The sequence below is a fragment of the Bison bison genome, unplaced genomic scaffold (assembly GCF_000754665.1).
Source record: "Bison bison bison isolate TAMUID 2011002044 unplaced genomic scaffold, Bison_UMD1.0 scf7180017864180, whole genome shotgun sequence".
NCBI classification, from domain to species: Eukaryota; Metazoa; Chordata; class Mammalia; order Artiodactyla; family Bovidae; genus Bison; species Bison bison.
The window spans coordinates 8,154,350-8,169,381 of NW_011494752.1; the positions used below are offsets into that span (position 1 = coordinate 8,154,350).

Genomic DNA, 15,032 nt, shown 5'->3' on the forward strand with positions numbered 1-15,032 from the left:
GGGCGCCCTCCGGACGCAGGGTCCACAACACGCCCCCCCCCCATTTCAGCGCGGGGCGCCCCCGGCCCAGATCCGTAGGGACGTTCCAGGATGCGGCCCCTCCCTCCAGGTGTGCGCGGATGCGGAGCGCCGCCGGCTCTGCGCTTCGAGTCGCGTCGCTCTTGGCATGAGGGGATTTGCAGTTCACCTGTCGCTGCGCAGGAGCGGTGTAAAGGGGGCCTGTCCGACGGCACGGGGGGCCGACGTGCTTCCTATCTGACGCGGGCGCCTCCCCGAGGGAGCTGTACTCAGTGTCCTGCCTTTGGGCTTGTTAGCTATTTGGAAATTAGAAAATGGCGTTATTCCCTCTTCCTACCTGAAGAAAGTATGTTGTTTCGTGTACGGCGATTTTGCAGTTCGCAGCCCTAGGGCAGGCGGTGTTAGGCAATGTCCACCTTGAATAACATTTTTTTATGGTAAAACTAACATCTGCTGAGCACGTAGGGAATGTTAAGCACCAGTTTTCTTTCTTTTTATCAGTGTGGGTGTTGGGAAGAACTGGCTCTTTGGATGAACCGAAATCGGAGATAAAACAGGCTTCTACTAGGATGGGAGTGCTAGGAGGTTCTTGCTTATGGAGTTGTGTGCCCTTAAAATAAATCACTTGGTTGATTCTGTTCTAAAGGCGATAATCTTGTTACTTACTGCTCTATGTTGTTGGTTAAGATATGTAATTTTTAAATACCGCTTCAAGGAGTCACGTTTAACCCCTCGTTAACTTTGCCGAATTTCCTGAGGAAAGATTCACTTTTTTTGTTATTGTTACATGTGACTTGGATTAATCTTCTAATATTAATTGCTTAGTTTGAAAATTGTTGACACACGTCTGTATTACTCGATAGTGAGAACTTGAGCTGCAGAGAGACAAGAAGTGAGGTATTAGCCTCTTTGAGAACTCGAGTCTGTTGTGCTGCCTTGCATTATGGTCATATCCCGCCAGTGAATCCTTGTGTCCTCCATCCATTATTCCCTGAATGTTGGGGACTCCGTGCACTTCTAGAAAACTGGTGGCCCAGCCAAGGCGGAGTTTGGTTTGAGAAACAGTAATGTACGTTTGGTAATTTGCAAAGGTTTCTCAGAAGAGGTGCAGGCTTAGTAGTTTGGTTTTAACGCTGAAAAGTTGCCTATAAAATACTTCAACCTAAGTTAAACTTCATTGAAGTTGCTCAAAGAAGCTACAGTGAAGTCTCAGCTATAGTGTAACTACAGGAGTTCAAACCGTCCTTTAAGTAGAGGTGGGTTATGACTTCTGTATCCAAACTCTGCTGCTTCTCCTGGTGGGCTCGATCAGATTTGAGAATTGAGGACTCCGTGCTGCTTTGCTTTTCTGGCGTGGTTCTTGCTGCTTGAGGAATCGTATGTGAAGACGGAAGCCAGCAATGAGGACAGCAGGGATTTTCAGTTCCCCTGGTGGTTATGAGTTAGCCCAGTCTGTTTTATGTTTAAACATATAGACATTGGGGGTGGGGGGGACAGGTAATGTTTTTTAAGCAATCATTTCTCTCTTTTTGAACTGTTTCTGTGATTCTGAAGTTTTCCAGAAACTTGTCCTCAAAAAACACAGACCTTTTTGTAGTCATAGTAAGTGTTTTTACTGAAATACTTCACCACAGGTGAGGAAGCATCAGCACTCTTGGGCCATTGCTGATTCTGGTGTAGTTTGGGCAGTAATCTGGAGGATGACAAACCGCTTTTGGAGTCTTCTCAGTACAACGTTTGCTGACAGGATTCCTAATCATTTGGGTTGGAAATATCTGAGAGGTTTTTTGAGAAAAGGAGCTGGAGACATTGTCTTTTTGTTTCTGGGTAGTCAGTATTTTAGAAGCATGGTTCAAGCCTTTGGTTGAGGGAGGCATTTCAGATGGAAAATGGTCTTATTTATCTTGAGTCAGTGTTACTTTACCGTGTATTTTAGAAAAAGGTTTACTCTAGGGTTCTTACTGGTCACCTCTTTTAATCAGTGTTGCTTCAATTCTAGAGTCTGAGATCTGAATGAATCTCTTATGTTTGAACTTTTTAGTAGAAATCATCTTTGGAAAGTAACAGTTGTGCTGTCACTGGCTTAGACAGAATACCTGGAGCTTACAGCTTACAGCGTCTGGTAGATAGATGGTAGACTTAGCTGTTAAACGTCCAGTGTTACTGACTGCAGTGACTAGTCTTTTTCGACCAGGCGCTTGGATGATGGTGAGAATGCTGCAGACAGCTGTCTCCTGTCCCTTCAGTTTTTTTAGTTCATTTTTTGGATATGTCCATTCTTTTAGGTATAAGGTTTTCTTTTTCAGAACTTCTTGCTTTGAGGAATTAACTTGTGCTTTATTTATTGATGAATTAGTTCTTTCAGGTTAATACACCTGAGCATTGCAGCACTCACAGGGAGCAGGAGACAGGCTGCTACTGCTAAGTCGATTCAGTCGTGTCCGACTCTGTGTGACCCCATAGAAGGCAGCCCACCAGGCTCCCCCGTCCCTGGGATTCTCCAGGCAAGAACACTGGAGTGGGTTGCCATTTCCTTCTCCAATGCATGAAAGTGAAAAGGGAAAGTGAAGTCGCTCAGTTGTGTCCGACTCTTCTCGACCCCATGGACTGCAGCCTACCGGGCTCCTCCGGCCATGGGAGTTTCCAGGCAAGAGTACTGGAGGGAGGTGCCAGTGCCTTCTCCGAGGAGACAGACGGTTCCAAGTAAAAGATCTAAAATGAAAACATTGTTCCTTGTGAAGTAATGTAGATTAACCTGCTGTTGTGAAAAATAGAGAACCTTTGCGGTTTATCCATATGGTAACATCTAGCAAGACTAACTCATTGTTAAAATCACTTGCCCACGTGGCTACAACCACAGCTTTATTCCTGATTTTCCTGTTTTCCACTTTTGCTCATTTGTGTGTGTGTGTGTTTAGTTCTATGCAGATTAATAACAGTAGTTTTAGATTCAGATTTTAGATTTACAGAAAAGTTACCAGAAATAATACAGATGGAGAAGGAAATGGCAACTCCAGTATTCATTCTTGCCTGGGAAATCCCATGGACAGAGGAGCCTGGTGGGCCCCAGTCCAGGGGGTTGCAGAGTTGGACACGACTTAGCAGCTAAATAACAGTAGTGACAATGGAAGTTCTAGACGATATATGAGAACAAAGAATTGGGAGTTGGGGCTGAAACAAACATCTTGTTGTTTACAGATATGATTATCTATTTAGGAAAACCAAAATGTAGGCGAATATTTTTTAAAAAATGATAATACAGAGAGGTCCTGAATCAATCCCTAACATCTTGCTGATGGTGAAGTTTTTACATTTCTGTGGCACATTGTGTTACAACTAATGCACAAGCTTGATATATCATTATTAACTAAAGATCATACTTTATTCAGATCTGATTAGTTTTTCTCTCGTCCTGTCTCAGGAGATACTTAGTCCGCGTCTCCTCAGGCTCCTCTGTCGCCTCTGCCTGTGGGATCGTAGTTCCCACAAGCACCTCCTGCAGTGGAGTCCTAATTGCTGGGCCGCCAGGGAAGTCCTTTTGTCTTTTCCTCTCCCCTGTTTTCCGCCCTCAGCTCCTCTGGATTGTGATGGTTTTTCAGGTTTGCCTTTTGTTTGCTTTTAATGACCGCAGTGGCTTTGAGGAGTATTGGAGTATTAATCAGGTATTTTGTAGGATGTGTCTCAACTTGGATTTGTCTGATGTGTTCTCAGAGTTCACAGCTGTGGTTCCAGGTTTGGGGGGAATCCTGAGCCCTGTTTGTGAAGGTCCGTGCTTTGTGCGGCCGATGCAGGGTCAGAGCGCCACCCCAGCCAGCCCATCCTCAACAGCTGCTGTCCCGGTGTGGGTGTTGTGTCTCGGTCTCCTCGCCCCTCTCATTCCCACAGGGACCTGCTGAAGAGCTCCAGGCTTTGCCAGGATCATTCCTGGGTCTGGATTTGCTGGCTGCAGGCTTAGGTTTCATGTTTTGTTCTATTTCCTGTAAGTTGGCAGCCAAATCAGAGGCTCCATCAGACCTGAGTTTGGTCCTCTGGCAAGATCTGGAGTGGTGCTGTGTCTTTCCCGAAGGTTCTACTGTCTTGAGCACCCATACTTAAGGGGGCAGGTGTCCAGCAGATGTTGAGAGGTGAGGTACACATAAGGGAACTTGGTTTCTAGGGACTGAGCTGACCTGCCTCATCTTAACCTTGGCAGCTCCTGTGGCAGTGGGCCTGTCAGTCACTTTCATCACCTGTTCCAAGTTCTAGAGAATGAAGTGGGACGGGCAGGTTGCATGAGGTCCTAGGAGAACCCGATGGTCCCTAGCTGCTGCTGCTACTAAGTTGCTTCAGTCGTGTCGGACTCTGTGCGACCCCATAGACGGCACCCCACCAGGCTCCTCTGTCCATGGGATTTTCCAGGCAAGAACACTGGAGTGGGTTGCCAATTTCCTTCTCCAATGCATGAAAGTGAAAAGTGAAAGTGAAGTCGCTCAGTCATGTCCAGCTCTTCGAGACCCCATGGACTGCAGCCTACCAGGCTCCTCCATCCATGGGATTTTCCAGGCAAGAGTACTGGAGTGGGGTGCCATTGCCTTCTCCGAATTGACAGTGGGGAAGGTGATCGAAATGTGAATTAAGGACTGATTGAGGTGGTCAGTACTGAGGTAGGGGAGTGGGTACCTGTGCACTAATGAATGAACCATTGTGAAATGTTGATGGCCCACAGCTGTTGCAGTCCTGTTGGGATCCTGGTGTTAGAAACATTGTTACATTTATGTAACACAATGAAAAGACTGTGCAGTGTGTGTATTGGTATAATTTCAGAGTGGACTTGGGTATTTTTTGTTGTTGGGTGTATAATCCATTCCTTTTGTTACTCATTTTTATGCTCAAATCGGGCCAGAATTTCCTCGGGTAATTCCAAAAGCAGCTCCCATTCCTTCTCAGGCCCATCAGCGTTGTCTGGAGTCAGTGGCTTGTAAGAGGTGCGGTTTGTGTTTGTTTTTATTTGCAGAGCACCAGTTAATCCAAGAGTAGTTTACTCTGGGGTATATGGCAAATCCTTGGTGTTTACGGAAACTGGATTCATGCTTGGGACTGCCTGCCAGTGGAGCCCTAGTTGTAAAATCTGAATCAGGGCCTTAAAATGAGTCCTGAGCATGGGCTTTTTTTGTGTGAAAAAGACTTAGTCAATTGTGTTTGTGTTACCTCAGGCTTTCTTTCCCTGATCTTGATAGTTTAAGGATGTGACCACTTTCTTGTTGTAGCCCATCTGCCTGTGTTTAATTCTTGTGGTTCCCTGTTTGTGTAGCTAAAATTCTTGATGCCTTTTTTCTTTCAGCAGATTTTTCTTTGGGGGAGGTGCTGCAAAAGAACAGGTGGCACAGATTTGGATTTAAAATTCAGGAGTTAAATTTTTATCTGTTTTAAAACTTTTGTGTGTTTTAAGGGGAAATAATGAGTTAAAGTTATGTACTTAACCTGATATATTTTAAGAGTCATGCTGGTTTTGAGTTTTTTCTTGAATTTTTTGAGTCTGCTCTTGAGTTTTTTCTTGGATTTTTTGTTTATTAAGGTCGTAGAAGAGTTGTTTTTTTTTTTTTTAATAAAACCATGGTCATGCATTTAATGTATCCAGAGTGATAAAAACAAGGAACACCTTTTAATCTTTTCTTTACATCTGTAGCCATAGGGAGCAGTAAACAGATTCCAGGAGTCTGTTCCTAAGGGTATTTTTATAAAAAGAAAACTTCCAGGCTACTGGGAACCATTCACTGTTACACATCCAAGTAACCATTATATAACTTAAAACTTCCTTTGTGTTACTGAGAACAATTAGAATTAGTTAATTCCTTAGATTGATCATTGGCAGAATAAATAGGTGGTACAATTACTACTTCTTGTATTGCAACATTTCAGAAGTCTTTCCCTTGAGTCTCCCACTCCTGTGGAATTGCCCTGGAGCAGGGCTTCCTGCTGGGGGGGGAGAGGCACTTGGGAGGCTTGGGTGGAAGAGAATTGTTTACCACGGTGCTCGTGATTGCTGAGGTTATAAAACTTTGGGTTTCTGTGGTATAGTTCTCACCCACAAACCATTCTTTTTCTTGTTTCTGTGTATTGCTTTGATTCATATCCATCTTGATTGATTATAGATTTGCTGTGGTCTCGGAACCTGGAATATCAAACTTGAAATGGCGTGCTGGTTACCGGTGCCCTGGGGGTGGAGGGGCCCTCGGATGCAGAAGGACCTTTTCTGCTCCTGAAGCGTCACACGCTTGGTCTGAGTGGCTTCGGGTTGGTGGTTGATACTGGCCTCAGTCCTCTTTCGAGGAGCCAGTCTGAGCTAAGTGACCTACATGCCTTTTGGGTCAATTGACAAAATTAAGGAAAAGATCTTTTAGGTGGGGAGACCTTGAGAGAAAACCTAGGCTTCCACTTCCTCTCTAGCTGTACCTGTTGGAATTACCTTGCTCCCGTGACTCTGAGAACCCCAGGTTCCCAATTCTCTTTTCTGACTTGTAGGCGAAGTCGTGCGTATGTCATGTGTGTGGCCTCCACCTGAATCGGCTGCACTCCTGCCTCCACTGTGTCTTCTTCGGCTGTTTCACGAAGAAGCACATTCATGAGCACGCCAAGTCCAAGAGGCACAACCTGGGTAAGACCCTCCTGATGCACACCTCCGGGGCTTTGGGGTCATCTTCCCAACTCGCTTCTTTGACTTTGACCTTCCGCTCTCCCAGGAGTCTGCCCTTATCTGAAGTGGTCTGTGCTCTCCTTGGAACTCCTGTGGGGAGGGGAGAGAAACTGAGCCCACAAGTGTTACTGCCCCGCTTGCCTGAGGTCATGTAGAGTGTGACCCTAAAGGACGACTTTCTCTGAAGAGTGCATTTCCTGCAATGGAACATCGGAGACTTGTCTTTCCCTCTGAAAAGCATAGTTAGGTGTTAGATTAGGCAGAAATCTGCAAAGGCCTTCCATGCAGCTTTAGGTTATTGGTATCATTATGGGGTTGGGGGCACCGGGTGAGTTCAGCACTGTCTGTGAGGGGTGGCTTGTTGTTTGTTCATGGAGAGGCTGGAGGTGCTGGCATCAAGGTGGGGTTACATGAAGCTGAGTTTTGCTCTAGTCTTTACTTTCTGACTGCTGTCAATAAGTTTTTCTCTCCTTGAGGATTATGTTTTCTGTCAAACGATGGTGAGGATTCCTGTAAGGAACTCACTTTCACAAGGTCCAGGCCACAGACCCTTTCCTACAACACAGCTTCCTATGACCCAGTCTTCCTGTGTGGAGATGGCGTCCGAACTCAGTCGTTTCCAGAGGTCATGCTTCATCTCTAGCTGAGAGCCTCAACCAGGCAGGGGAGGGGTCAGCCCAGGACGAGGCGTTAACTGGCCTTTTCGAAGGAGAGCTGATGACACTGATGGTGCTTCACAGGCTGTGGGTGGGTGGCCGCCCAGTGGGGCCAGCAGTCAGCAGTGGGATCTCACCCAGAGGGACCGGAGAGAAGGGCTGATGGTCACGGTGGGGGTGGGATCCTCTGGTGTGTGGTAGAGAACTTCGTGCTTCATTCCATCTGACTCTCAGATGAGACCATGTAGGGTCTCACATGTGGGCTGCAAGTCTCTGTGGTTACAGGGGTCGTGTAATCTGACTCTCAGACCAGACCCATGTAGGGCTCTCACATGTGGGCTGGGAGTCTGTGTGGTTAGGAGGGCTGTGCAGAAGTGGGAACACTTTTACACTTAAAAGACTTTATGAAGAATCTTACTGAAACCCAGTGTTGTCTACAAAAGTCACTTTAGAAACGTGGTATTTGTTCATGTTATCAGCCTGCTTGATAAGCTCTGCCTCTACTTTTGCCAGAATGAGCCAGTTTTAGGAAGTTTGCTTCAAGAGACAAAAGCACAGAACAGGAGCAAGATTCTGGCCATTGCTGGGTTAGAACGCGGTTTACTGAAGAGTGTGTGTGTATGTGCTCTTTAGGGGCTTCAGGTTTACACGTTTACAGAAGAGGGAGAGAGTGAGAGTGTGTGTGCGCGTGCACGCGCCTCAGGTGCTCCAGGTTTACATGTTTATGGGGGAGAGAGAGAGAGTGTGTGTGTGTGTGTCCACTTAAGGTGCTCCAGGTTTACATGTTCACAGGAGAGAAAGAGTGTGTGTGTGTGCATGTGCCAGGTTTACATTTTTACGGAAGAGTGTGTGTGTGTGTGTTGGGAAGCCCTGGGCACAGGTCCAGGTTGTTTGCTTGGCGGCTGTGCTGCCTGCATCCTGGCACAGTGAGGGCTGCTGGGCGCCCGGGTCACAGAGCTCTGGTCCCGGGAGTCTCTGTGGGCTGATAGGAATGCAGGTTTCCCTTGTTTCACAGGAAAGGCAGAGGGTCCTGGTACCGAGGGGTTGGGTCCTTTGTAGAGTACAGACGTGGCACCTCTTTCTCCCTCAGATTGCTCAACCCTTGAGGGAGCTTCCAGGGAGAATTCACGTGCCTCACCTGCTTTGGACACACGTCTGAAGCGGGGGCACAGCCTTTGGTAATAGTGGGATTTTCTGGTTAGAGAAATGCTACCTAGAAAGCTTACATGTGTGTTTGTGTCTTGAAGCATTACCTTTCCATCTTTAATTAGTTTTGTTTCTTCTCTTTCAGCCATCGAGCTCATGTACGGAGGTATCTACTGCTTTTTGTGTCAGGACTACATTTATGACAAAGACATAGAAATCATTGCCAAAGAGGAGCAGCGGAAAGCTTGGAAGATGCAAGGTTTGGTTTTCCGGAGCTCTGTGAGCCTGGTTGTGTCTTCGCCTGCATCCCCTGCCCCTCATCTGTCAGGGGGAGGGGGGAGGAGCCCCCATACCTGCCTGCTACCTCCTGCAAGTTCGGGGGGGCGCCCAGGGAGGCAGGTGCGGAGCCCACAGTTTCCTGGACCTGTGCTTTTGCCTGGGTCCTCACGGGCCTGCGACTGCCACAAGGGGTTCAGCCCTGGTCCCTCTACTCAGGGATTAAGGCTGAGGAGATGCTGGTCTCTGGACTGCTGACACCGCTCTGAACAGGTTCTGTTCTCCTCTCCTCCGGGAACGTGGCTTACTCACGGCACATTCCCTGAAGGAAACTCCTTTAAGTGTCTGGAACAGGGTCTTAGAAGAACCCCGCATTGCCCCATCTTTGAAACACAGCCTAATAAACTGCCACCACCACACTGGTTCACACACACAGTGTAGCTAACGGCACCCTCCTGCTTAGGTGTCGGGGAGAAGTTTTCAACATGGGAGCCGACCAAACGGGAGCTCGAGCTGCTGAAACACAACCCCAAGCGGCGGAAGATCACGTCCAACTGCACTATTGGTGGGTGGGCGCGTGCCCGGTGGGGCCTTAGGGGTGTGCCCAGCAGGGCAGAGCCCGCGGGTGGGGCTCTTCAGGAAGCAGGTGTGAGTGTGAGCAGTCTCCCTGGCCCTGCTGAGACTGCAGGGGACGCGGTGTGGCTGCCAGCTTGTCGGGGAGACTGCTCTCTGACCTGTTCCCTCATTACCGGAGGCCTTCAGGCAATTCTGCCAGAATGGTTGATGCTGAAGTTAGGGGCCAGATGCTGGGGATCAGCACCCCTCGGGGCCTTTTCCTGTAAGAGGAGCACAAGCCTTGGACAGAAGCTCCGTTCTCACATGAGCGGGGCCGTGGGCTGGTGGGGTCCTAATGCTGGCTGACCCAGCCCTCCGCCGCCAGGTCTGCGTGGCCTCATCAACCTGGGGAACACGTGCTTCATGAACTGCATCGTGCAGGCGCTCACGCACACGCCCCTGCTGCGCGACTTCTTCCTGTCCGACCGGCACCGCTGTGAGATGCAGAGCCCCAGCTCCTGCCTGGTCTGCGAGATGTCCTCCCTGTTTCAGGAGGTGCGGGGCTGGGAGGGGGCGGAGGGGGGTTCTGTCACCTCCCCTGCGGTGGACATCTCGTATACGCCCCTGTTGTGAAACCACGTGTTCTTCCCAAGGGGTCTCCAGCCGAGAGACTCGGTGTCATTTTCAGGCTCACTGCTGCCATAGACGGGGTGTGAGCAGCAGACGCTGGCCCCCTTGCCCCCCTCAGCCCCCATCCGTCACCTGCCGATTTGTCCACAGGGTGGTGGGTCTCGTTGCCAGCCTTGCTGACTGTGTCACCAGAGGTCTCTGTCCCTGATGGGCTCGCAAGCTGACCCTCCAGGCTCAGGGCCCGAATGCAGGACAGGGTCCTGCAAGAACCCAGGTGTCTTCAGGTGATGGCCCTAGGCCTTTGATTGCATCCTCTCATTTCCCTGGTGCACCCCGGCTGCCTGGAGCCTGCCTGACTTCGGTGCTGGAGTTATTCACCGTCTGGCCCTTTTCAGAAGTCTCCCGATCCCTGGCCCATCCAGTGCCCATGTTCCTGCAGCCTGCCAGCAGTGGCTGGCGTTACAGGAGTGAACAAGCTGAGTGGTATCGTTGGGCCAGAGCAGTCTGGCGGGGGTCTCATTCAGGCACTGGTAGTGGTCAGTTCATCTTGTCACGTTGGTCTTTAGGCTCCGGTTTATGGGGGTACAATTTACACAGAACAAAAGTCACCTTTTAGTGTATATGTATGATCGTGTGTTTCAAAAAACCTTTTTATTCACATTTGACCAAAGTAAAAGTGTTACTGGCTTCATTGTGTCCAACTTTTTGCGGACCCATGGACTGTAGCCCACCAGGCTCCTGTGTCAGTGGAATTCCCAGGCGAGAGTATTGGAGTGGGTTGCCATGCCCTCCTCTGTTTCGATGAAAGTTTGCCACAGTTCATCACTTTGATGTATTTCTAGAAAACTGATGGTGGGAATGGAGAAAACTTATGTGCAGACTCCAAGTAAAAACACAGTTTGCACAAGGAGGAGAGGAGATGGCCACCTGCCCACTCATTGTCGGGTGTGCACGTAGGGGCTCTGTGTTGCTCCTGACGAGGCTGCCGCTCCTTCTCTCTGCACAGTTCTACTCGGGGCACCGTTCCCCCCACATCCCGTACAAACTGCTGCACCTCGTGTGGACTCACGCCCGGCACCTGGCAGGCTACGAGCAGCAGGACGCACACGAGTTCCTCATCGCAGCCCTGGATGTCCTGCACCGGCACTGCAAAGGTGGGGCTGCGGGGTGCACCTTCCAGGGTGGGGCTGCAGGGGTGCACCTTCCAGGGGCTCTGCAGGGGTGTGGGCTGCAAAAGTGAGGGCGCAGCAGGGGTGAGGACAGGGCTGCTCCTGGACCAGTTACTGGACATGAGATACATTTAGTGTCACATAGACTGCAGGAAGGTCTTAGGGAGAAACAAGGGGAGAAAACGGAACATACTGCGGGTCCACCGAGGTCCTCCTGCAGCAACCTTCCCTAGGGGACCAGCCCTGTCCCTGGGCTCAGCGGCTTGATGGCAAGCTGCCTTGGGGCCCAGGGTCACAGAGCCGTGGTCTCCCCAGGTGACGATAACGGAAAGAAGGCCAACAACCCCAACCACTGCAACTGTATCATAGACCAGATTTTCACAGGAGGGCTGCAGTCTGACGTCACCTGCCAGGTGTGCCAGTAAGTGCTCCCCCCCTGCCCAGGGATTCTGGGGCCTTGTCGCTCTGCTGCCCACAGAGCCATCCTTGCTCACATGTGCCCCTGCTTGCTCCTAGTGGGGTTTCCACCACCATCGACCCCTTCTGGGACATCAGCCTGGACCTCCCTGGCTCTTCCACACCCTTCTGGCCGCTGAGCCCTGGAAGCGAGAGCAGTGTGGTAAATGGGGAGAGCCACGTGTCAGGAACCACGACCCTCACCGACTGCCTGCGGAGGTGAGGTGGCCACGCCTCATGGGCAGGGGGGCCCTTCTTGTGGCTGCTTGGGGAGCATCCTGAGAAAGCCAGACCTCCCCGGGCCCCACGTTCCCACATAGGAGCTGAGGGGGCACATTTTAAGAATGTTGTATCAGTGGAATTGTAATCTCTCAGGGTTGACTTTTCCACTCACCCTAATTCTCTGGAGGTTTATCCAGGTTGCGTGTATCACCAGTTGCTTCCTTTTAAGTGCTCAGTAGTATTCTGCAGCGTGCATGCATTAACCACTCATTTGCTGAAGGACATCTGTGTTGTTTCCAGGTTTTTCTTGGCCCTTACAAATAAAGCTGCAGTTAGTAACCACTCACATACAGTTTTGTGTGAATGCTGGTTTTCACTTTTCAGGGAGTAATTTGACTGCTGTGTCTTACAGTAGTTAGAAAATCATTACTTAGGATGAGAATTCTTTATGATAGAGAAGAGGAAGAAGTAGCTTTTTTGTTTTTCATTGTAACGTTATAAGCGTCCTTAAAAAGCGTCCTTAATTGTGCATGTGTTTAGGAACAAAATGAACCCACTGAAAGTGATAAAACTTTTCTCTCTTTCTTTTCTTAGTGTTCTCATTTTCTTTTTTAACTAAAAGTACACGTTTTTGACATGTTGCAGATTTACCAGACCGGAGCACTTAGGAAGCAGTGCCAAGATCAAATGCAGCGGTTGCCATAGCTACCAGGAGTCCACCAAGCAGCTCACCATGAAGAAGCTGCCCATTGTGGCCTGCTTCCACCTCAAAGTGAGTTCCCTGAGCACGCCCCGGGCCTGAGGTGGCTGTGCAGTGCCCACCTTGCCTCTGGAGCACGTAGGCCAGTGCCTCCTGTAAGTGACTGTTCTGTCTGCTGTCAGGAGGTTTGCTGTGAATCAAAAAGGACTTACTTTAACTGAAACAGGGCAAGTTACTCTGGGTAGGGGTGGGTAGGGGTTTACTCCTCCTCCCCTCCAAATTCTTCCATCCTCACCCCAAGTTTTCTGATTTACTTAAAAGCAAAGACCCTTTGCACTGAGGTCTCATCCTGGGGTCAGCATGCCTTCTGTGAAGGGCTAGTAACAAGCGTGCGTCCCGAGTGACGAGCTGAGAGAGAACAGCAGCAGGGCTGCTGTGTTTGCTCTTCCTGGGCATTCCTTAACGGTCTCTGCTGCTTACTCTTCCGCTTTGGGACCCTTAAAGGTGTAAGACAACCCAGAACCCCAGCCCTGCCTCGCTGCTGGTCCAGTGTCCCGTTTTGTGGGGAAGCGTCCTATCTGGCAGGGGGCACAGGGCATGGGGTGTGGGCCCTGTTTTTCCTGCCAGACACTGTGTCACGTCCACACCTGCCATCAGGCCCATTGTTTCAGGGGTGGGGGGCTACGCCCCATGGGGTTTGTGCTGTGGATTCTGAGCTCTGGCTCTGGGCAGAAGCAGGGCACTTAAGAAAACACAGGAAGGTGTGTTAGAAGCTCCAGAGACACGGTGGGAGGAGCCCTAACCCATCTCCCCCATCCCTCCGTTCCTGCAGCGGTTTGAACACTCAGCCAAACTCCGGCGTAAGATCACCACCTACGTGTCCTTCCCCCTGGAGCTGGACATGACCCCCTTCATGGCCTCCAGGTTTGTTCTCTGTCCACGGGCGGGCGGGGGTGGTGCCAGGTCCCTGACGAGGCCCCAGTGAGCCCTGACGTCATGGAAGCCCCTGACCCCTCCCCGTGTGAGGGAGGCTGGCCCCCGACTAGCTGTCGTAGCACTGGCTCAGACTTGGGCTATCTGCCCGTAGGCAGCATTTCAGCCGCAGGCATTGGGGTGGAATACAAATCAGCAGGGTGGTTCTGCAGCTGCAGATGTCACTTGCTTTGTTTTCAAGTCTGTGTTTTCTGGACCACTTAAAATTTACCTTCACAAAACGCCCAGACACTTAGTAGTGTGTCAGACGAGGGCTGCTGTGGTGGACGACTCCGGGGGGTGTCGAAGCAGCAGAGACCTGAGCCCATGTAGGCCACAGGAGGGTCCAGTGAGGCTGACCCCCTGGCCAGGGGTGGAGTGGAGAGACAGGATGGGTTGGGGGAACCGTGGGTCCTGGCTGACTCCAGCTCTGTGCCTTCGTGTGGATGGTCCACTTGGCCAGCCTGGGCCTCAGTTTCCTCACTGTAAGTTGGGGCCGTCTCTGCCTGAGGCAGAGTTTTTGGGAGAACCAGACGCGTGGAAGCCACACAGTCATGCCTCGCAAGTCCCTGGTGAGGGTGATCAGTTAACATTTTGATCAAGGCTGAGTGTCCTGCTGTCCTTACAGCAAAGAGAGCAGGATGAACGGACAGTACCAGCAGCCGACAGACAGTCTCAACAATGACAACAAGTGAGTGGCTCCACCTGGCGGGCGGGCCAGCGTCTTGAGCGAGAGTTGGCCCTGGGCCTTAGGGAGGCCCCACCTGCATTGCCCGGAAGACTGTGTGTGTGTGTGTGTGTGTGTGTGTGTGTGTGTGTGTGTGTGTGTATGGCTGGCTGGCCGGCCATGGGGAGGGGGTGGCCAGGCTGTGTGTCTTCTGGTCACTGGCTGGCTTCCTATAGTGCTGCGACCACTCCTCTGTCAGGGCAGGGCCTCCCCCCACCTGCATCTAAGCTGGCCTCCTTTTGCAAGAGCCTGACCTTCCCGGCACCTTGACTAGGCCCTGTCCTTCTTTCCCGTCCTTCTACTGGTGGCTGAGGGGAGGCTGCAGCCGCTCCAGTGTCTCCCAGGCGGCCTGTCCCCTTACCCTTCCCTGTCAGCGTTCATTCTTGGGCTGCTGCTGTGGGGACTGTGGTCCCGGGTGGTGACAGGGTTGAGTGATCTCCGTGTCCCTGCTGCCATCCCCTCAGGTACTCGTTGTTTGCGGTGGTCAACCACCAGGGGACCCTGGAGAGCGGCCACTACACCAGCTTCATCCGACAGCACAAGGACCAGTGGTTCAAATGTGATGACGCCATCATCACCAAGGCCAGCATTGCGGACGTGCTGGACAGCGAGGGGTGCGTCCTGCAGGGCCAAGGTCCCCTGACGGCAGCTCCCCCTGTGCCCATCTGGGAGGCTCCTGCCTCAGATGACCTGCTGTGACCCTGACAGCATTTGGGCTTGGAGTTCCAGGCAGCAGGGCAGCCTTGAGATTCTGTGGTGGCCCTGAGAGGGCTGGGTGGGTGGAACCTGGGGCAGGCATCCTTCAGAGAGGGACCCCCAGCCAAGGGAGAGC

The 15,032-nt window shown here is 50.9% G+C and overlaps 1 protein-coding gene across 1 annotated transcript in view; it reads left to right on the forward strand.

Moving 5' to 3' along the window:
- Positions 1 to 6,240: 6,240 nt before the first annotated feature.
- USP22 (ubiquitin specific peptidase 22) overlaps positions 6,241 to 15,032 on the forward strand; it is an 11,451-nt gene continuing 2,659 nt past the window's right edge. The window contains exons 1-11 of the mRNA XM_010842872.1: positions 6,241 to 6,652; positions 8,639 to 8,752; positions 9,233 to 9,334; positions 9,710 to 9,879; positions 10,961 to 11,108; positions 11,439 to 11,544; positions 11,640 to 11,798; positions 12,447 to 12,573; positions 13,334 to 13,425; positions 14,102 to 14,164; positions 14,665 to 14,814. Of these exons, the coding sequence (XP_010841174.1) occupies positions 8,650 to 8,752; positions 9,233 to 9,334; positions 9,710 to 9,879; positions 10,961 to 11,108; positions 11,439 to 11,544; positions 11,640 to 11,798; positions 12,447 to 12,573; positions 13,334 to 13,425; positions 14,102 to 14,164; positions 14,665 to 14,814 (1,220 nt within the window). The 5' untranslated portion in view covers positions 6,241 to 6,652; positions 8,639 to 8,649. The remainder of the gene's footprint in view (positions 6,653 to 8,638; positions 8,753 to 9,232; positions 9,335 to 9,709; positions 9,880 to 10,960; positions 11,109 to 11,438; positions 11,545 to 11,639; positions 11,799 to 12,446; positions 12,574 to 13,333; positions 13,426 to 14,101; positions 14,165 to 14,664; positions 14,815 to 15,032) is intronic.